At 32.2% G+C, this 21,342-nt stretch overlaps 1 protein-coding gene across 1 annotated transcript in view; it reads right to left on the bottom strand.

Moving 5' to 3' along the window:
* Positions 1 to 21,342, bottom strand: part of LOC129799819 (uncharacterized) — a 115,155-nt gene that overhangs the window by 16,675 nt on the left and 77,138 nt on the right. Inside the window, exons 6-11 of the mRNA XM_055844047.1 lie at positions 17,805 to 18,038; positions 9,793 to 10,001; positions 9,429 to 9,620; positions 7,576 to 7,728; positions 4,072 to 4,256; positions 3,951 to 4,026 (exon numbers count right to left, since the gene is read on the bottom strand). Of these exons, the coding sequence (XP_055700022.1) occupies positions 3,951 to 4,026; positions 4,072 to 4,256; positions 7,576 to 7,728; positions 9,429 to 9,620; positions 9,793 to 10,001; positions 17,805 to 18,038 (1,049 nt within the window). The remainder of the gene's footprint in view (positions 1 to 3,950; positions 4,027 to 4,071; positions 4,257 to 7,575; positions 7,729 to 9,428; positions 9,621 to 9,792; positions 10,002 to 17,804; positions 18,039 to 21,342) is intronic.

Genomic DNA, 21,342 nt, shown 5'->3' on the forward strand with positions numbered 1-21,342 from the left:
AGAGAATTACTAATAAATCTTCCGGTTCAAGAAAATAATTGAAAATCGAGAAAAGTCCGTGGAATCTTGCTAAATCGAACGAAAATAGTGATGAATTTACATTTTCAAGCATGGCAGAAAGCACTATTCCACGTTGCTGAATTTAATTCTGGAATAACAATCTATGGTACAACTGAAGTTATTCTTCGCTTCAACATTCAGCTACTAAAGAATTAATGCAAGAACATTTTTATCAGGTTCAAAAATTTAAGCATTGCATATCACAAATACCATTCTTTTCAATTTCACTCAGTTAGGGGAAAATGATCTGCCTTTGAATGCGACAGCCTTTGAACATTTTTTTTTCTTATTTCCCAAAGCAAAAATTCTATTTTGTTAATCGAAGTTAATAGAAAATAGTTAGTTGTATTGACTATAATTTAGAGAATAGGGCTTTTTCTTCGGAAAATAAGAGATAAATTGAAATATTCAAAGGCTGCAGCATTCAAAGGCAGGTCACTTTTCCCTAAGTCGTTTTTTGCTTTCCTATCTTTTAATTAAAATGTAATATAGTATTGTGTATACTTGATATCGTATATCCAAATTGAAAGAGAGATACACAATTAACAAGAATAGGGAAAACCGAAGCAGAATTAGTCAGAAAGTGGGATTTTCTTAATTTAAAAGGTGTGCCGGACCTATTAAAAATAATATAAAGATTACTTTTAGTTCTCAATCTCCAGAGAGAGAGAGAGAGAGAGAGAGAGAGAGAGAGAGAGAGAGCAGTATATATCCCCCTAGATTTTTCACCCCGAAAAATTTCCATTTTCTACATTTTTCACCCAAGGGGACCGCTTTTATCAACTTACAGAATTCCGGGGTTATGCACTTTTTCAGAACCGAAAAGAAACGAGCGAAATAGTATTATGAATCCAGAAAAATGCAAAAACAAGAAATGCACTTTTCGTTTTGTATAAATTACATAGGCAGCCAGTTCGTCCCTATATGATAATACCGTTGAATTACACCTAATAACGGTCTCTCAAGGTCAAAGGTTTAAAAGGTTCTAGAGAGCGTATTTCTCAACCGAATGGTATCATGTTTTGGCTTGTTGGAAAAGTCTTGAAATTCTTTATAAATCTGAACCGATTCTGATCATTTATGAACTGGTATTAATCCGATTTGTAACTGATACCTAATTTTTTCCGAAGTTCAATTATACATTACCATTAAAAATTATTTTGGGAAATGTTTTGAGTCATTTATAAATCTGTTGATATCGGTTGTGAACTGGTATAATAAACCGGTTCTGAGGCGATAAGTAATTTTAGTCCGAAAGCAATTTTATTACTCTTAAAACTATTTTGGCGGATCTCTAGAATGATTTATGAACCGTTACAAATCGGTTTGAGAACCGGTGAACGGTAAATGATGCGAAAATACTTTTGAGGTATAGCGTCTAAGTTACGAGTTCGAGCACTTCGCAAAGCCTGCAACGCTTTGCCAACGCTTTTTTTTAAAAGTATATTTGTGTTTACAAAATATTTGTGGAGCTCAGAGGCAAAATGACACATATCCTATGGCTAAAGCATAGGATATGTGTCATTTTGCCCCTGAGCTCCACATTTATGATTGAGTTAAAATCGTTTTGTTTAGTATGCAATAGTATTTTCTGAAGTTTTTTCAAACTTAACCCTTTAAGGACGAGAAGGTTAAAAATGGATCGTCAGAAAAAATCACTTTTTTCTGCCTTTTGAGAGCGAAATATGACTTTATATAGCCGTAGGAAGAATTTCATTTTTGGGTCACTAGTGACCCAATCGTCCTTAAAGGGTTAAGGAATAGAAAATCAAACTATATATATATTCTTTAAGTACAGTAGTAGATCTCGAAAAATTCGTAAATCTATTTGAAGATCCAAAAAAGGGACTTTCTTACTTCTTAATAATTTCGTAAGGTGGCGGAAGTTTCATTCTGTTCGAATTTCGAAGTGCTCAAGTGTCAAAATGTGACGGTCTTCACATTTTTGTGAGGAAAAAATAGAACAACGAAGTTTACCTTTCTTTCTTGCACCAGTATTTAATCACTCCATAATCACTGAGTAACTCTTTTACCGGCTTTTTAGTGTGATATTTGATAAATTTTCCCCACCTTGTTCGAAAATTTAGTATGAAAATTCGAAATTGAATTTGAATTCTTCGAACTTCAACGACTTTTTGTGCAAATAGAGTTCCATTTACAGTAGACTCTCCCAAATTCGGGGATTTTGGGACCGAAATGTCAACCGAATTAGAGAGAAATTCGGGCAGCAAATTGTTTGAAATGCAACGATTTTTTGTTCATCTGAATACTCATATTGAGTTTATATGCTCATAGCTATTATAAATTTCATGAAAACCTCTTAATAATGCAAAATCACATCAAAGCTAAGACCAATCATGACAAATTTGAGCATATTTGCTTCATTTGACAACCATAATCGAACTTGAAAAATGTCAACAATTTTTTTTCAAATTTAACTGTCGCCCAAATTATAAAATAGCCCGATCTTAAAAGAGCCGAATTAGCGAGAGTTTACTGTACCTTTTATCCAAGAAACTATTGGAGAATCAAGATCTACTTCTGTTTGGGCTCAAATTTTAAAATTACTTAAGGGGGTTCCCCGAATCAAGAACCCAAAAATAAACTATTTTTCGCTTTTTTTAAGAAACTAAACCAACTAAGATCTTAGACATTTACAGTATGTTTTATACATACTGAAACTGCTTAAATAATTTTTTCACAAAAAAAATATATTGAAAAATTCACTCGAGTGCCTCGTTGCAGCGTCTTTATTTCTTCATGAGTAATTCAAACTGGCTTCTGAAATTTTTATGGTTTATACTTAGATAGATCATCTGTCTACCTAAGCAATAAAAAAATACAGACTTTTTATACTTTGTAATTTGGAGAGCCCCTTAATGGAAAATTTGTTTAGCATAAGAGTCATAATACATTTAATCACATCATTAACGCGAGTACATTTAGAATTTGAAAAAAAAAGAAGTATATAGGGGAAGCATTCACATTTTGTGCCACTTCACTTGCAAACGTGCGATTATATATCATATTTGTCACAATGATAATAATGGTCGTTGCAGTCGCAGAAAAACTAACGTACTTTTTATACGTTAGAGAGTTAAACAAAACCCTTCCAGCATTCAGGTAATTACAGAACATTAATTTATCCTTCTAGCCTTCGGTCGCGAACTCTGTATGGAGGACATTATGTGCGCATTTCTGAAACAGTAAATCAACTTTTCGTATTACACATTGTTTTCGCTTTTTCTAGGATTTTATCGAATAAAGTTAACAGCATTACTAAATGCACGAACAATCTCTTAATTGGTTTCACAAAAATTCTCTTCTATTCCATGGACAACTCTGTGAGACTATTTTGGCAAATACGGTGAATGAAAAAACGTGACATTCGTTTTTTCCTCTCCTCTGCGCTTTTTGCTCAATCATCAAAGGTATTTTAATAGAAATTTCAAATTATATGGTCATAATATCCCGTGAATGTCTCAAACATTAACCGCTCCATTTTTCCGAACCATGTAATTTTCAAAAGAAAATTCAAAATAGGAAATTAAGAGGCAGAAAAGTGACAGAGCAACAAACACAAATTACAATTTTTATTTCATTTATGGAAATTACTTTGAAGTGACTTTGGGGTGTGAAAAATGTTTTCTATTTGAATACCCCCTATACAACACAATTTTTTTCCGCATAACTTCACAAGAGGAGTTGTACAAATATCCCTTAACAATTTTTCTGTGTTAGAAAGATAAGAAAAGAAATCTCTCTTTTCTTTACATCCAATTGCTTTCTCGACATAAAAATTTCTCTCTTGTCGCGTCTTATTTTCCCTCCTATGGAAGAATAAATGCAAACAATCATAATACAAATTCCGCATCACTCACAAATTATACAAATACAACTTTTTGAGATATCTCAGGCAAGCTAGACGTCATCTTAACAGGTCCCTTATTCTTTCCCAGGAGGTGGCTATATTGTGCTATATGGTAGAAGAGGACAGGAAAAGGAGCTTACCTTAAATAAACTTTCGTTTTTAATGAATTTGAAATGTCTTTATTCTCAGGATTCGTGGGCGATAAGGCAGCTACAGGAGTTTGGGCAACATCACGGTACAGGCGAAGTTTTACAGTCTCTGCAGCTTGCCTCAGGAAAATCACAGCCTCTTCGTGTGTCATGTGCGACAGTGGGACATCGTTAACCTGCCAAGAGATGAAACACGTTCACGTTAAAAAAGAAGAAGCTCAAGGGATAAGCTTGCAATGGCCTGTGTTAACTGTGATTCTTTCATTGGAAGTCCGAAGTGTAATGCCCTAGATAGACTTATGCCTCAGACACCCTGACGACTTAAGCCGAGAGGCGAATTAATGAAAAATGATGGAAATGCACTTTAACCATTATCTGTAATAAAATTACTTTAAGCCGTCTCTCGGCTAATCCTCATGTCTGTCAAGACCCTTAGAACTTAAGCCAAGAGACGGCTTAGTGGGTAATTGATGAGAATTTAGTCTAATTGTTTTTTTTAAATTAATCTTACGTTGAACCGTCTCTCGGCTTAAGTCGTAGGTATGTCAAGCATATTAGGAATTCTCTGGGAATACGGGCCCAAGATCCTTCCGATAAGCTTTAAAATGAAAGAAATATTAAAAGAATTCAGCATTCCCATTCCGGCTTCATTGCCAGCCTTTAAAGTTTAAAGGCAAGTTTAAAGGCGGATTCAATTTAATGCCCAGCACACAATAACTTTTATTTGTAAACATGTTTTCAAAATTTCCTATGAGTGTGAATGCAATATAGATCTACTCATCTCGCTCTCTCTCATAGAAAATTTTGAAAACATCGTTATAAACAAAAGTTATTGTGCGTTGGTCATAATGCCTAGCGTACAATAACTTTTGTTTGTAAAGATGTTTTCAAAATTTCCTATGAGAGTAAATAAAATGTATATCAATCATCTCGCTCTCTCTCATTGAAAATTTTGAAAACATATTTACAAACAAAAGTTATTGTGCGTTGGTCGTAATGCTTAAAAATTTATCTAAGAATTGAGAAAATATTCTTTTTAGTATGTACATTACAATCTCAAAATCGTAAAAAGCTGAGTGCCCCTTGAATGTTCTGAATAAAGAATGAAAGTAATACTTGGAAAAAGTAATTAAGAATTTTTAAAATATATATGTACTATTGAAAAATTAAAAATCCTCACAAGTAGAGGGAGGTGGGGCTACTTTGAGCTGTGGGGCTACATTGTTATACGATTTTTCGTCTATTTCTAAAGGTAGCTGGTCCTTGCAATTATTTTATTTAGATCTACAATCGTTTTGTCTATCCAAAGTCCATCATCTTAAAAACCAGTTTTCTTTAGAAATATGCGAAAAAATCGTATAACAATGTAACCCCACATCTCAAAGTAGCCCCACCTCCCCCTAACTAAAAGGACTTAAAAGTTATAAGGATAAAGTCTGCATATTAAAAAAGGTATTTTTCAATTGTGAATTTTAGAATACGTAAGGTAATCCTAATCCAACATATTAAAATTTTAAAGACAACTTGATGGACTTTGCTATTTAATGTTTTGGAAAGTTTTATTTAGAGTATTAAAACGAAAACGTGAATATTTTCAAGTATTGAAGATTTTAAAATTCATTTTTTTTCGAAATTTCCGCAAACTTAGGATTTCTTTTTTGAAAAATTCAAACCAAGATTATATAAAATTATTTTGTTTATTTTGTTCAAAAAAGAAATCTACCAAGATACTTATTTATTCCACATTTATAGCGTACTACAACTGACCCGTGTTGGCAAACTGCATCAGTTTATAACTTGTTATATTTAGAATTGTTTCTTGTCTACAGCCGCATTTGGGAAAATTCAAAGATTACTTTTAAAAGCCAAAAATACCTTCTATATATCGACAGTTCCATTCCATACTATTCTATCTCAGAATAACAACATTTCAGGAGAGCCATTTGAAGTTGGCGATTTCCTATGCTGTCCGTGTAAATTTTTTTCCAAAAAAAATTGAATATCTCGTTACCCGAACACTGGATGACCACCAAATTTTCACCAGTTGTAGATCTCGGTCCTAGGAACAACATATCTCTCGGAGTAATATAATTCTAAGTCGACTTAGAATAGTATGGAATGGAGCCGTCGATATATCCGATATATTCAATGCAATTTTCCATTTAAATTTCGAAGAGTTTCTATTCGATAGAATGTCAATTTTCACTTTATTTTCAGCCAAATCGAATTTGCAAAATTTTCAACATTTTTGTTTTAATATAAATCCCCACAAAAAAAAAAACAAATTTCGAGTTATTCTGGAATTATAGGTTGTAAATTTATTAAATTTCGATTTTTTAAAAAAATATTTTTGAAATATTTATTAAATAGACTGCCATATAAGTTACATCCGAAACAATTTTTGATATCACTATTAGACGACACAGAATACAAGTCGAACAACTCGATTTAAAAAAAAATCGTTTTATTCGTTTTTTGGATACTTCTTTATACCATCTAGCTTCCCTGTGAATATTATACTTGGAAGATAATTATTTTCAAAGTTATAGAGATTTTAAATCTCAAAAATCCTATACTCTGCATGTAAAATCTCAGCTTCAAATCGCTCTCCTGTAAAATTTGCCTACTGCGAGTTATTCGTTTCTTATTTTGGGCAATCGATTCTATGAATAGTAAGATTAGGGGAACTCAGTCCAAAACCGGAAAATCAAAATCCCAAAAGTCAAAATCCTGAATTTACAAGATAATTATAACTACTCCCAGCATTGTCCCTGCGCTTGCTGGAGGAGGCAAAAGTAAATTTTGAGCGTTTTGAAATATCCTCCGTATGATTTCGATCCTTTTAGGATTGTGACTATTCGGGATTTTGGCTTTCGGGACTATCCCCCTTTCGGAATCTTGGTGTTCGGGATATTGGTTGTTACCAGATTAGGGGATATGCAAAGTATCAAACCGATTATAAGCTTGATCATAGATAGATTCTTAAAGCGCAGAATCACAAAGCTGTGATTATGAAAGAATCACAAGTAACAGAGGTGCTCTATTCGGTATTCGCCAACGTGTAAAATGTTTCTTTTTATTGCATTGATTTTTCCATTTTTCCAGCGCAACTCTTTCTCAGCCCAGAAAAAAAGCCACAAAGCAGCATTTTCTTCTTTCATATATGAAAAGGTAGTTTTATTTTCAGTATTTACCCACCGCTTATGACATACGCCATTACATAGTATTCTCATGTATACATGATTTCCTTTTTAGACCATAGGCCAAGTTGAAGGTAATACGATATCATATACGCATTTGCTTTACCGAATTCACCTCAATTCTCTCAAGAACCACATCAAGGATTTACATCTACTATCATCTTTTCCACATATAAATTATATTTTTGTCTTAGATGAATATTAATATACCAAAAAAAAACCTCGGATAATGATGTTATTACAAGAAAAGAAGCAAACAAAAAAAAAAGCAGGAAAACTTAATGAATATTCTTACCGCCATTATTTTATCTCCAGGCTTTATTCGACCGTCTGTGGTGGCAGGCTCACGGACAAGGGCTCTTACGTAATGCCCTAAGACAGATTCGTCCTCCTTTCTTAAGGTGAATCCCAGAGAGCCCTGCTGTTTCACCAAAATTATTTCAAATTCCTGCAACATGCGGATATTATCATTTTAGGGGTAACTCATACCAAAAAGGTTACTCTATTATGAGCTGTTAATTTTCTGGGTTTACTCTTCATTTTTCCATGATATGCTTTACTTAATGATGAAATAATTTTGAATTTCCTTCCCTTGTTACTGCTTTAACAACAATTTGTTAAAGACCAATTTATATCAAAATATAAACTTTTTATTTGGAGTAAATAATAAAAGGTTCAGAGAATGCTAATTACGTGCCCGATCGGCAATATTATTTTGAATCAAAGTTCTTTTGCAAAGCCGATTTTTTTTCATTGCGAAATTTTAACTGATAATAGGAAACGATTATTTATAATTTTGACTGGACGAATTACATTTATTTCAAAAAGTTTTAAAGGTCTAAAGCAGAGGTGTGCAAGAATCGTTGAAATCGAATAAACGTCAAAATAAGTTTGTTCAGGTAGCGTTTTGACCATTGACGAACAAGATTCATTTAACGTTTGTTCGGTTTCAAACGGTCCTTGCACAACTATGGTCTAAAGGACAAGCTTCATTCCATGATTTAGCATAACTTTAGAGTACACAACAATTATAAAGAAAATGTATTTTTACTGTAAAGAAGTATTTGATTTTCTGAGTATGCTCCGTCTTCAAATAATTTTAGGCCACGCCCGCTCTCTGTCATGACTGAGACAGTCGAGTCAGGAATCACACCGTACAAGAGCCGAACGCTCTTACCAACAGCACTACGGACCGTCTTTTTTAGCAAATTATTTGTTCTTCTAAACAAGATCTAGCTAATATTAAAAAATATCGTTTCCTATTAATTGAATAGATCAATGCGGATAAATTATACAAAACAAATATCATACCTATTTTTTATTAATTCTTGTATTTAGTGATTAATCAATTTCATATTAATACCCGACTATTTGATACTAAAAATGACAGATGTAGAGATTGAATTAAAATTCTCTAGTGTTTGACAGCTGTCATTTGGATATTGAAAATTAAATTACAGTAGAGCCTCGCTATAGGCCACATTTGTCTCCAGATTTGACACTTGGGTCGCACTATATTCCATGTCATTTTAAAAAATTATCAACGACTTTTAGTATTGAAATTGCTCGACGACTTCCACTTTCTTTGCGATTGTGGTACTTGTCCACGCTCTCTTCATTATGGATCACAATTATCACAACTACTCAATAAAGTTTGCCAAAAATATTAAAATAATTACGACAACATTGCATGTCGCGTATTAAAAAACATAACCTAACTTAAAATCAGTGTTTTGAAATCAACGGTCGATAAATTGTGGACTATAGAGCGATGGCCTATAGCGGGGTTTTACTGTATTGGGGAATTGAATGTCTGCCAAAAATTCGAATCAAAATTTTCGAGCACATAGCTAGGAACTAATTGGAATACTTGATTCCTTTTAATTTCAAGTACCAATTCTAGAAAAAATGAAAAGTAGTACAACCAGGCTTGAAGTAGCAATCCCTTGGGACTGTCATCCAAAATCTTTTCTAGGAGAAAATTGTCACTTAAAAATGTAATTCACATGCATTCCAAACAAGGAAGTGGGACATGTCATTTGAAAAAATCTTATTCTCACTGGCATTCATGGCTTTTTGTAGCACAAAAAAAACCCGGAAGGTTCAGCATCCAAAAAAATGCGCAAATTAAATTTATTATCACTTTACCCCATTAAAATTAGTTTGAAGTGGTGACAGTGGCTCGCAGAAGAGCTGACTAGCGGCTGGATGGAGATTGGTTCTCTGGGGTGGCTTGGGTGGTTCTGACGGTGGAGACAATTTACGGTACTGCTCGTCGTTGGGGCGACACACAATTAGCAATATATTGTTCGGTGTAGTTCGCAGTACTTCTAGGGCTTCCTTTAGTTTGTATACATTTTTTTCGTATGTCCATTCCCAAAAAGCCAACGTGTAGATGTGCAAGAGAGAGAGAGCAGACAAAGGATTTTCCATTGTAAACGTTGTACATTACATAAGATATTCAGGATGATGGGAAAATAGTGGTTGGCAAGTGATACAGAAAGGAACTTACGTAATTGGTTAAGCCCGTGAGCGGAGTTCCATTCGCTTCCAGAAGAATGTCACCCGGCAGGAGCATACCAGTAGCCCAAGCTGCTTGATGTGGAAACAGTCTTTTGATGCGGATTAGTCCTGGGAAGGCTGTATTGGATTCTATCCCACCCGAAATTGAGAGGCCTAAACCACGCGGTCCCTTGGTTATGTGGACCACAAAGGTACAGTCTGGTAAAGAGGGGTAAAAAGCATGGTATTTAATTTTGATGGAAGCTTTCATCAAACAGTCATTATGACTGAAGATACGGTCATTAATCATAAATCAATTTATCATAAATTGTTGTCGTTTATTGAGAAGACAGACCTCTTGCTCAACTCGCAATGTAAGAAAGCACAAGTGGAGCAACGATATAATTATCTATCATTAATGAATTATCTTATATATTGTACTTAGTAAGAAAATGTGGCTGCAGCAGATTGGGCAGTAAGAGAAGACATTCAGGCTTCGCACACACTCTGGTTTCGAACACTTCATAATTTTCACATATTCCGTTAATGAATGAAACCTCTAACAATAAATAACATTTTCTGAAAAACGTAAGTCAGAATCATTAAAGGAATAGAGAAAAAATATGAAGCGATCAAAGCCAGAGTGTGAGCGAAGCCTGAAAGCCTACCTTAATTTTGGTTGAAAATTATGAGTAAAAATCAAACTTTGTTAGTAAATAATTAAAATGGAAAAATTTTAAAAATTCATGAACTATTTTAACCAAATTATGAATATATGTACTTTAAAGATATTTTTCACGATTTTCCATATTTTTATTGATTAAATTTTATTTTTTTACTGTTCAATATGTTTATTCCAAGAAAGCACAAAAACTTCACAACAAATGTGTAAAATTTTTACACTGTGTAACGGCGTTATCACACTTAAACATTAAAATTTTAATGTGATTCATATTAATTGTCGCTTGTGAGCGTCCAAATATGTTATTTGCGTCTTTGAGTCACTTAATATTTGGGGTTTTTCTATTTATTGATAAAGAAGTGGACTTGGCCTGAAAAATAAGTTTAAACTTATCTAAAGCATAAATATTTTTCACATTAAAAAATTAAAGAGAAAATCGCTTTAATGCTATAAATCAATTTATATCAAATTTTGCGGGCCAAGTCTACCTTTTTATCAACAAATAGATCAAATTTTGAATATAAAATGATTCAAACACACAAATTACACATTTGGGCTCTCACCAGCGACAATTAATGTGAATCATATTAAAATTTCAATGTGCAAGTGTGATAACACATAATAGTGTAAAATTTAATATTTTAATTGTTGGATTTCGAAATGTGTAAAATGTAACATTATTGTTATAAGAATTTTCAACAATTTGTTAAATTTAAAATTATCGAAAAACACACAATTTTGTGATATAGGGGAAAATGCTCTCCCTTAGAACGTTCATGCCTTCGAATAATGTGAATTTCTTTTGTTTTTCGCAAGAGATTTTCACTAAATTATCATGGTATTATCAACAATTGATGATAGCCAACTAATATTTAGTAGAAATGTGTAAGTCTCTTATGAAAAACAAAAGAAAATTCACATTATTCGAAGGCATGAACGTTCGAAGGGAGTGCACTTTCTCCTACTATTTTGACAGGAAATTAAAAATTAACACACCTTAATTTTTTGTTATAATTTTTCACACAATTATTGTGTAAGCCGGCGTGTATTTCAATCAATCTTTTTGACTTTCTAGACAAATGTTTTTGAATTTTTACTTAAGACGTATACTTCAGTTGAAATAGTTTTCATTGTCCAAGATTCATATGGAACGACAAATATTCGTCGTGCTACAAGAATATTTTGTGAAACCTAGAGCAAACGTCTCGCATTGGCGTCTACACATTAGTAGAAATTCTTTTTAAAAAATGCCTTTTTAAAAAAAAATTCCCCTGTCCTTGTAGGCAGAAACGTCAGAATTTTTTTTAAAAAATGCATTTAAAAAAAAATCTACTAGTGTGTAGACGCCATCCTGGTGTCTACACACCTGGAGATATCCCTAGTGCAAGAAAACAACTTTGAGGAAAGTTCAAAAATATTTAGACTAAAAAACACAAATACAGTAATTTCTAAAATAAATCACAGTTCAAGATCAATATCCCAAATAGAAAATTTAACAATATTTGAGTTTACATACAAAAAAATTTGAAAAAAAATTTAAGGTTAAAAAAACCTCAAATTTAACAACTTTAAATTTCATATATTTCAATTGTTTTCTATTGTTTTAAAATTGCTTTAGAGCACTTTAGTGCTTTTGTGTAAGTACACGTGTTTTTTATAATTATCTTGACACGTACTATTTGTTAGAGTGTTAATCATTTTAACTGCTCGAACTCCAAGAGAGAGCAGTTTTCATTTACTAAATATAACACAATAATAGTTGTATAAAACATTACACAATTATTAGAGTTAATTTCTTTTACTATGTATCGTTACAACATTACATAAAATTATATTTTAACAATAATGTAATATATAGTAAATAATAAAATCTTTTAAATACCACGAAGTCTTTCGTGTAAAATAAAATGTGTAAGTTTTACACAAAATTTACGTCTTCAGTGCGAACTATTTTATTATTCCTTTACGTTTTATTTTAGTAAGTAATACACAAAAAACATGTTGAAATTATAAACCCACAACAGTTTCTAAGTGCAATAGGCTTTTTGTGTAAAACAAAATTGTGTAATTGCATTTTTTACAGTGTAACATTAAAATGTCTCATGAATATATTATGTTAGTATTTCTCCAGTAAACACTATCTGAGCTTTCTACGCGTCATTAGTGAACCAAATTAATTTTGTTATTGCTCCATCTGTAATTATATGCGTTGGAAGAGCTGTAGGGTACGTCATCAGACTAGGGCTGTAAGGATGTGAAAAATCAACACATTTCTCATACCACATGATAATCAATCCCACAAATTGATGATAAACGATCTTCTCAATTGTTTTGTGGTATAGATTGTCAAAGAAGTTTATTTACAGTCATGTGAGTATGTAAATAGCGATCCTATTTATTTTCCCTACACTAAAATATAAGCTTTCTTCTAAGCTACTATTCAAATTTGTCTGCACTTGGCACAAGGGGTGTCAACCAAAGCACCATCACATCCGTTTTTTATTGCTTTTCTCTAAAGAATCGTGCGAGAATTCCATAAATTGTATCTGAGAAAAAACGGATTTTTTTTTCTTACTGGATGTTTATAACCCCTCGATACTTTCCAACCCATATTCCCTGAAATCAAGACCCAACTATTGATTTGTATTACAGACCAGACCTATATTTTTCACTTACTGTGTTCCGATTTTGCTGAACATAAGTATCATTTTTACAACAATAAGAAAATTCTTTATACTGATTTATAAGCACACGAGCAAGGTTTAATATCTCCCTAGTGATATTCTCTGTGAAATAAATCTCAAGAAATATAAAATATTTCGCATAAATAACATAATAAATATATAGGGTGGCAACCTGAATATGATATTTTAGGCCTTTGAGTTGATATAATACATGTTAAAAGCTCGGTATAAAGAATGCATAAATATGAGCTTCAGTAAAATCTTTTAAATATTTTATCAAAAATTTCACATATGCATCAAACAGAATTTTGACAGGTATTTTTGAAATGGGAAATCAGTTCAAGATTTAATGCCTTTAATGCAATCCATTGAATTGCTGAAAATTACGATTTTAAGTTATATTTTATAATGACAAAGGACAAAATACAATAGGGGAAGATGGGACTGTCTGGCTACATTGATATACGATTTTTCGCATATTTTTAAAGAACGCTGGGCCTTATTACATTACTTTAAAGCCCACTTTCCTTTATAATAATAATAATAATGCTGGCACAACATTCCATGAAGGAACTAGGCCTTCCCGCAATCGGATTTCTAGACATGCATTATTATTTTTCTTGTTCAAAAAATAATAATAATTAAAGTCTTAAATTCTTAAAACCTCTTTCATTCTTTGGATGAGGTTGTCAGTCCCATGCCCCGTGGAATCAAGTGCAGTGAAGCTCACTGGATGCAATCTGAACACCTTTAACGCGATAAAAATTCCTGGTGACCTAAAGGGGATTCGAACCCGGGACACTTGCATCATAGAACAATTGCTCTACCACTTGACCCATTGAGTGTCCTTTACACAGAAAAAAAATATTTCGTAAAATTGATTGTAAATATTTGTGAATACCTAAACTCGTAAATTTCTTAACCCACAAGAAATCCAAAAAAGTTTGTCCTTTTTTCACAAACTTTGTTTATTACATGATCACTATGATGAGCATTTTTCATTGTTTTACAAACGTTTGTTCGTAAATTTTTGTTCATTTGACAAAAATTTACAAACAAATAACATTTTATGTGTGTTTACGATCATTTGCGAACAAAAGTTTGAAGAACAAAAAAATTCTCGTGAAGTGATCATTTTACAAACATTGTTTGTGAAAAATTACGAACTTTTTAGTGGCTGGTCGCGAGACAAACCTGTGTGTATGATAAGTGTAAGATTGAATGGTATTGGAATCTTCCCAGGCTGAATCCTGTGGGATCTGTACGAACCTGTGAGTGTTATAATATGTTAGAATAAACGTTGTTTGTGTACACACGGCTCTTCGTTATCCGGCACTTCGTTATCCGGGTGACAGCTGCCAAACACTGGCGGTTGAAGTAATCAAAACGATTTTTTTACGAAACATGCAGTTTGTCCAGAGTGAATTAATGTGTTATTTTCATTTTATCAAAGTTTTCGACTCACAATCGTGCTACAAAATTAAACACAAACACATCAGAAGGAAAATTCTGTTATTTTTCGACAGAAAACAAATTCCCACAGCACAAAATAGAAAAACCGCTGATCATTCAAAAAACTAAAATGTCATTTTGTTCCCACGTCAGCCGAATAACTAAGAGTCGAGTGTATTCCCAGGCTGGATCCTGTGGATCTCTACGAACCTGTGAGATGAATGTATAAATGATTATTATATCTGGCAAAAAAGAACCAATTTCCTTTGCCCGATAAATCAATCTTTATTCGCCTTTCGCTGCCTCAAATCCTTGGGAATGTTGCATGATGATTGTTTGAATAAAAACTCTTCTGATGCTTTTAACAAATACGGATTTTATTTTCTAAACTAACAAAAGGCGTGTCTTCGCGACGTTGACATGATGAAAGAGGAAGTGGTGTTGCCTGATGGCATTAATTGTTATTTTTTCCAGCAGAGGCGTTTCGCGCCGTAACAGTGGCTTATACGATTTTTGTAAGTCCGTATTAGAAATTCACAAGGATATTCACAAGGATATTCACAAGGACAGTTATGCGATGCAAATTCAAAAACTTTTTTTAAGAAGGTTCATGAATTGTTAGATGTCACGGTTATTGCAAGTGTTCTTGTGCTATTCCAAATGTAAAAGATCTGAACTACAATTTTTTAACTTCCTTTTTTGATAACGAAAAGTAGATAGTAATAATCGCTAATCAGAAGTCAAAATAATTAATTACAAAGAATGATATCTCTTATTATGTTTGCAAGTACTGATAAAGCTTACATAATTCCTTGATTTCTCAGAAATAAGGCTAAGGAATGGACCTTGGAATTTGGAATATTAAATCTGAAGCTATTTACCTTCCTATAAATTTATTTTCCCACACAATAGGTGTAAGGGAAAGTGGGATACTTGTGCATTGAGGCACGTTTAAAATAGGGATAAATTGACCTAAACATACCTTGATATAATTTAGCTCTACAAAAAAAATTATGAACTTAAGTATATAAAAATAAGGCTTAATTTTATTGAAAAATACGACAAATAGTCATATTTCGAAGGTATCCCAATTCAAAGCTGCCCCATTACCCCCTACTCAGACTGTTTCTATATGCACTTCTATAATTTGGTACCTACAACGCTGAATCACTTCATGTCTTTTATCATTGATAATTCGTTATAAAACTAATGTCTATTTCAGTGAGACCCAGATATAAAATAAAGGATAAAATCCTCTTCCTTTTGTGTAAGAACTAAGGACAGTTCTTTTATAGCGCCACTCGGTGGTTAAACATAAAAAATAAAGTTTCAGAGGTACTCTTTTAAAAGAAAGTCTCAGATTTGAGCTTTCCACTGATGATGGAAATTTATCTTGGCACTTATCACCAGCATTGCACTTCATCACTGAATACTACACCACTCCAGTTCTTGGCTAAAAAGTTCATCGTGGCATGAAGAACGGCTAACAAAACTTTATTTACCCTATTAAGTGCAATGAAAAAGCACATGAATTGAGAAAAATCGATGTGATTTCAATTTTTGAAGTCTCATCATTAGCTTCTTAGAAAAATGTTCTAAACTTTTTAGTTTGAGATGATAGTCAAGCTCTTAAATTATTACTCTAACTGTCTAATTTAATAATAATTCATTTTTTTGCGTTAAATTTTAATTGGGAAAAAGTGTTCTGGACTGAAATCTAAAATTTTGGGCACATTATAAATGAAAAATACTAAAAAAAAACTTCATAATGTGTTCCAAAATAGATCTTCCATTTCGGACATTTAAAATGATGATTTTGTTTCTTTTAGATCTAAGAAATTACGGAACATTTGGCATATTTAACTGACGTATTGACGCACATCGACGTACGTATTCACAATGAATTAATTCAAATTTAACATTTTTAGCAATAACTCTTAATACTAAACCTAGCAAGACCGATAAAATTGACCGGTTTAAAAAGTCTTTAAAATTAACACAATTTAAACGGTACAATGTCACTATCAAACTTTATGAACTTTCTCAAATATACATGTAATAGAGTAAGTGTGCAAAATTTCAGCATAGTTGCATGCAAGCGTCAAAGTCTTAAGTTTGAAATGTAATACTTTAAATACAAATTGATTTTTTTTAATTCTTTCTTCTTAAAGAGTGTTGCTTGGAACCTTGTAAAGGGTTTACCGTCTTTATTTACTCTAAAATCATTCTTAATACATTTTAAAATGAATAAAAAATAGACATAGCTCTGGTACCCTATTTCGGTCACCTTCATTCTCATAGTTCTTTGCCCTTCGGGAATTCTTCCAATATCTTTTTCACGTCATCTCGTTTATCGAAGCTACATTTTTTGTTATTATTTTGCATTGTACAATCTCTAGAGTACGTAAAATCTAAAAGTTCATTGAAATTCGAGGAACAAAAAAGGTGGCCGAAATTGCAAGCTGGCCGGAATTTGGCACACTTACCCTATATTATTCAGTAATCAGTGTTTAATTTTAATTTTTTCCTCTTTTCTAAGAAAAATGTGTTGAGTATACCACCTACCGCGGTCGGTTATTTGACCAAGCGTGCTAGGACAAACGACCGAAAACGGTCGGTAAGGTTTAGTGTTAATAACCATTGGAAAATTTTTAACCATCGAGTTGAATATACCAGTTTAAATCAATATTTATTATTAAATTTTTGATTAACAAGCAAATATAGTCTAAAACCTATAAAACTGTAAAACCCAAAAAAAAACAACAAATTACTTTGATGTTAATTAACATTATACTCCGAATTCATAGAAACCCTCACTGAATTAACTGGTGGAAAACTCAGTAAAGGATTATCATATACAAGAACATGCATAATGATAATAACTATTTATGCTCTCTTGCTTAACTTTCTTGCAATTCCAACTACTTCAAGTAGGATTAGAATTAATTGTAAATGCCTTACAAATAAATATGTAAACTCAAACTTCGCAGAATATTCGCTTCACAAGTTTTCTATACGCTACACAAGATACGTAAAATATCAAAGAAAACTTTATTTGGGATTGAAAATGTAATGTTGAACTGCCAGAAACAAGAACTTTTATACTTTCTTGATTTTATAGAGAAAGATTTTTGGTATGAAAACAATCTCCAGATAGGAGAACAAAATGATAATAATCAATTTAGAACTGTTTAGAACACTAACCTTTGGTAATAAAATCATATCCCAGATGGTTGTATTTGAAATCACCTGCCTCACACCAGTAGGTCACCTGACTAGACATTCTGGCCATTTCACAGTGTTCCTCTTCCAAGCCAGTAAGAAGAGGTGGAGGCATTTCGTCCTCGGGCGAACGTTCACTTCCGTATCCTTGGTCACAGCTGGGATCAAAATTTACACGATTTGGCGGCATTTTCAACTGCAATTCCAACTTATTGTCTGCAGAGATAAAGAAAAGTACATTATGTATTTATCCCCAGCTTCTAGTAAATATTTCCGCAAGAAGACGTTCTTGATAAGGAATTTTCTCAAAAAAAAAAAAAAAATCATAGGAAGACAAGAAAGCTGAACCTCATTATTTCGCCATCTTTTGCACATTTCCCTATTTACATAAGCCTTACACGAGTGCATAGCCGTTAAAATGTTGAAATACTTTCCTTAACACTCCTGTAAAATATTTGCTTAACATACAAGGGAAGTCACCGAAGGAAATGCAAAGTCTTTACAAAGGAGTTCTTGAAAATTTTCTCCTTCTGCTACGTCAAATATAACTTTTATTTGAGGGGGAAATACTTTTTTTTCTAAATATATCACGTGCAATTTATAATAGAATATTTATCCAGGCAAATTACTTTTTTTCTGCCTTTCACGTTATAAACTTAAATAGAAAAAGAACTCTGAAGAAAGTTCCTATAATAATTTTTTATATAACTTGGAAAATCTTTCAAAATGATTTGAGTTCTTATAATTTGTTACTATTGCAATTATTTTTTTTATAATCCAATACAAGAAATTTACAAGATAAGATTATTTTGTATAAAAGATTGAGAGCATAAAAATAATAGATATCTTTCAATAATATGGCCGTTATTTTTATGAGTGTTACTATCTGAAAGTTTGAATGTCGAAATTCCGAAAGTCAAGACTTCGATAGCTAAAATACCGAAAAGCAAAAACCCAGAAAGGCAAAATTCCAAATAGTCAAAATCCTAAAAGAGGCGAAATTATACGAAGTATATAATGTGTAGAATTTTTGCCAAAATAGAGAAAATTTCTCTTTGCCTCTAACAAGCGCAGATGTTAATCATGGTTTATGAGACTTTTAAGAATTCGGGATTTTGGGTTTCGGAATTTTGGTTTTTTCGAGATTTTGACTTTTCGGGATTTTGACTTTACTGGGTTTTGGCTTTCGAGATTTTCGCTTTCAGGATTTAAGCTCTACGGGCTTTTGGATTTCGGAAATTTGGCTTTCGAGAACTTGACCGGGACCCATTTTTAAGTCCTGAAAAATGATTATATGTACCTTTTTAGCTATTCAAATTTTATTGCCAAACTTATTATGATTACTAAAAAACGAAAAGTATGATAAGTGATGAGGAAGCGGCACTTAATTACTTTTGAACGGGGCAAACTCATTCCAAATATTTTGGGATTGAAAAAGAAAAGATAAAATATAAGGTAGAGGAGACTGGGGCAAAAAGTCACAAATCGAAAAATTCAAAAGTCATTATCTTCTAAGGTAGAAAAGATAGCGGCTTAAATTTTTTCTATAGATAGCCTCCATAGACCTTCTTCAATGTCGTAAGTTTCTTAGAATTTGAACAAGGAATTTAGAAAATAAAAAATATCGAAATTTTTAGCCATATTTTTGAAATATTTTCCTTGCAGAAGATAATAATTATTACCTACTTATTTTCCAAAATTGATGCACTGGTAAATATTTTCTAAATAATTTAGATTCTCTGAATACGAATCCGCTATATATTTTAGAATTTCACAAAAATTCTTTTCTCTAGAAATCCTTTTTATTAAAAATGGCCTTTTGGGGTAAAAAGTAACAAAAGATATAGAACAAAAAGTAACAAAAAAGCAAAGCAATTTCTGATGTCTCACGGCGAAAAGAAACGTCATTATCATGTCTCGCCGCTTGTTGTTTACATTGGTCAAACGTTTTGCAGTCTTTTGTGTGTTTTTTGTAAAATAGCTTGAAAAGCGCTTTCCTCGTTTTCTCACTTTATTCGCAGAGAAAACGGTGTTTTACAAAGGTGTAGATGAATAAATTTTCTATGAAAATATGTCCTCTAGGTATTTTTTCAAATTTACGGAAACCCGTAATGAAGCGAATCAAAATATGATAAAACCCAAAGTCTGGTACTATTTGCCCCAGCATTTTTGAGAATGATCACAAAATTTCCTTTTAGAAATCGGCTCGATAAACGTATTTCCTTACAAAATAGAGGAATATTACTTTCACAAAATTGTAGAGCGGTAAATTTCCTATAAAACTGCGCAAATTGGAAATTTTTGAAGCGATCGAGTAGCTTGTAAAAAAAATATCCGTTTTGTGACTTTTTGCCCCAGTCTCCCCTATATGTAATATATCTACTTAATACAATTATTTCGATATTGATAACAATTAAAATTAATGACAAATTATTGTGTCTACATTTTATTTTATTTTCAAGAGCCCCTGCTCAAAATAATGAATTAACAATAAATTGAAATTGAAAAGTGAAATTACAAAAATAAAAATTCATACTTAGTAATTCTTCTTTTATTTTTAAAGAAGAATTTTAGTTTTACATAGCGGTGTAACACTTAAGGAACTTATGTCCTGACCTGTTGACACTCTTTTAGTACCATTTGGGATACGAACTTTGAACAACTCTTTTAATAGGAAAGGATATAAATATTAAAGAAACACTTTATTATTACTTGCAAATTACAAAATATTTTGACAAGACTATCAACAAGTGATTAATGTCGAAAAGGTATTCCTTTCGTCCTACTTGAATTGCTTAAAAATGCGCCTGAAACTAAATAGAAAAACAAACGTCCTTTGAATAAAAACAGCGTTAGAACAAAAGTAATTATCCCAATAAAAAAGAAAATATTTTTTTCAAATTTTAAATAAATAAAATTTTTAAAATTGATGATTTTAACAATAAATTAAAGGAATATTGGCATTGAAATCAGAGTGTGCACGAAGCCTGAAAGCCTTCCCCTCTACCGACTAAAAAGGTTTCTGCTTAACTTTATCAGAAAGAGTTTTCCTGGGACAAAAGTAAAATAGTTTTGTAAGGCATATTATTCATTTTAATAAACCAATTGGGGGTAATTTAATTTTCCTGTAAGATAATTAAATCACTGACAAGTTAGAACTAAGGTAAAGTGCCCTCGAGTCGACCGGTTCCTCGACTCGATCGGTGGTCATTTTTAATGTTTGATGGTGAATTTACACGAAATTGTCACTGATTCATATTATTTATGGAACAATTGACCTATTAATGTTAGATCATACGCCAAATATTAGTGCAAGTATAAATAAATTGAATAAAAAAACTCTACCGGTCGAATTGACGAACCGGTCGACTTAAGGGCACTTTTCCTTAATTAGAAAAATTGTAATGCACTATAGTAATGCACCGATCATGAATCCATAATTATTTTTGTCCAAACTTTTGGCTATTTTAGTCAAATTTTTAGGTATCCTATAAATTGATTCATATCGGTTATAGACAGT

Source organism: Phlebotomus papatasi, chromosome 1 (assembly GCF_024763615.1).
Source record: "Phlebotomus papatasi isolate M1 chromosome 1, Ppap_2.1, whole genome shotgun sequence".
NCBI classification, from domain to species: Eukaryota; Metazoa; Arthropoda; class Insecta; order Diptera; family Psychodidae; genus Phlebotomus; species Phlebotomus papatasi.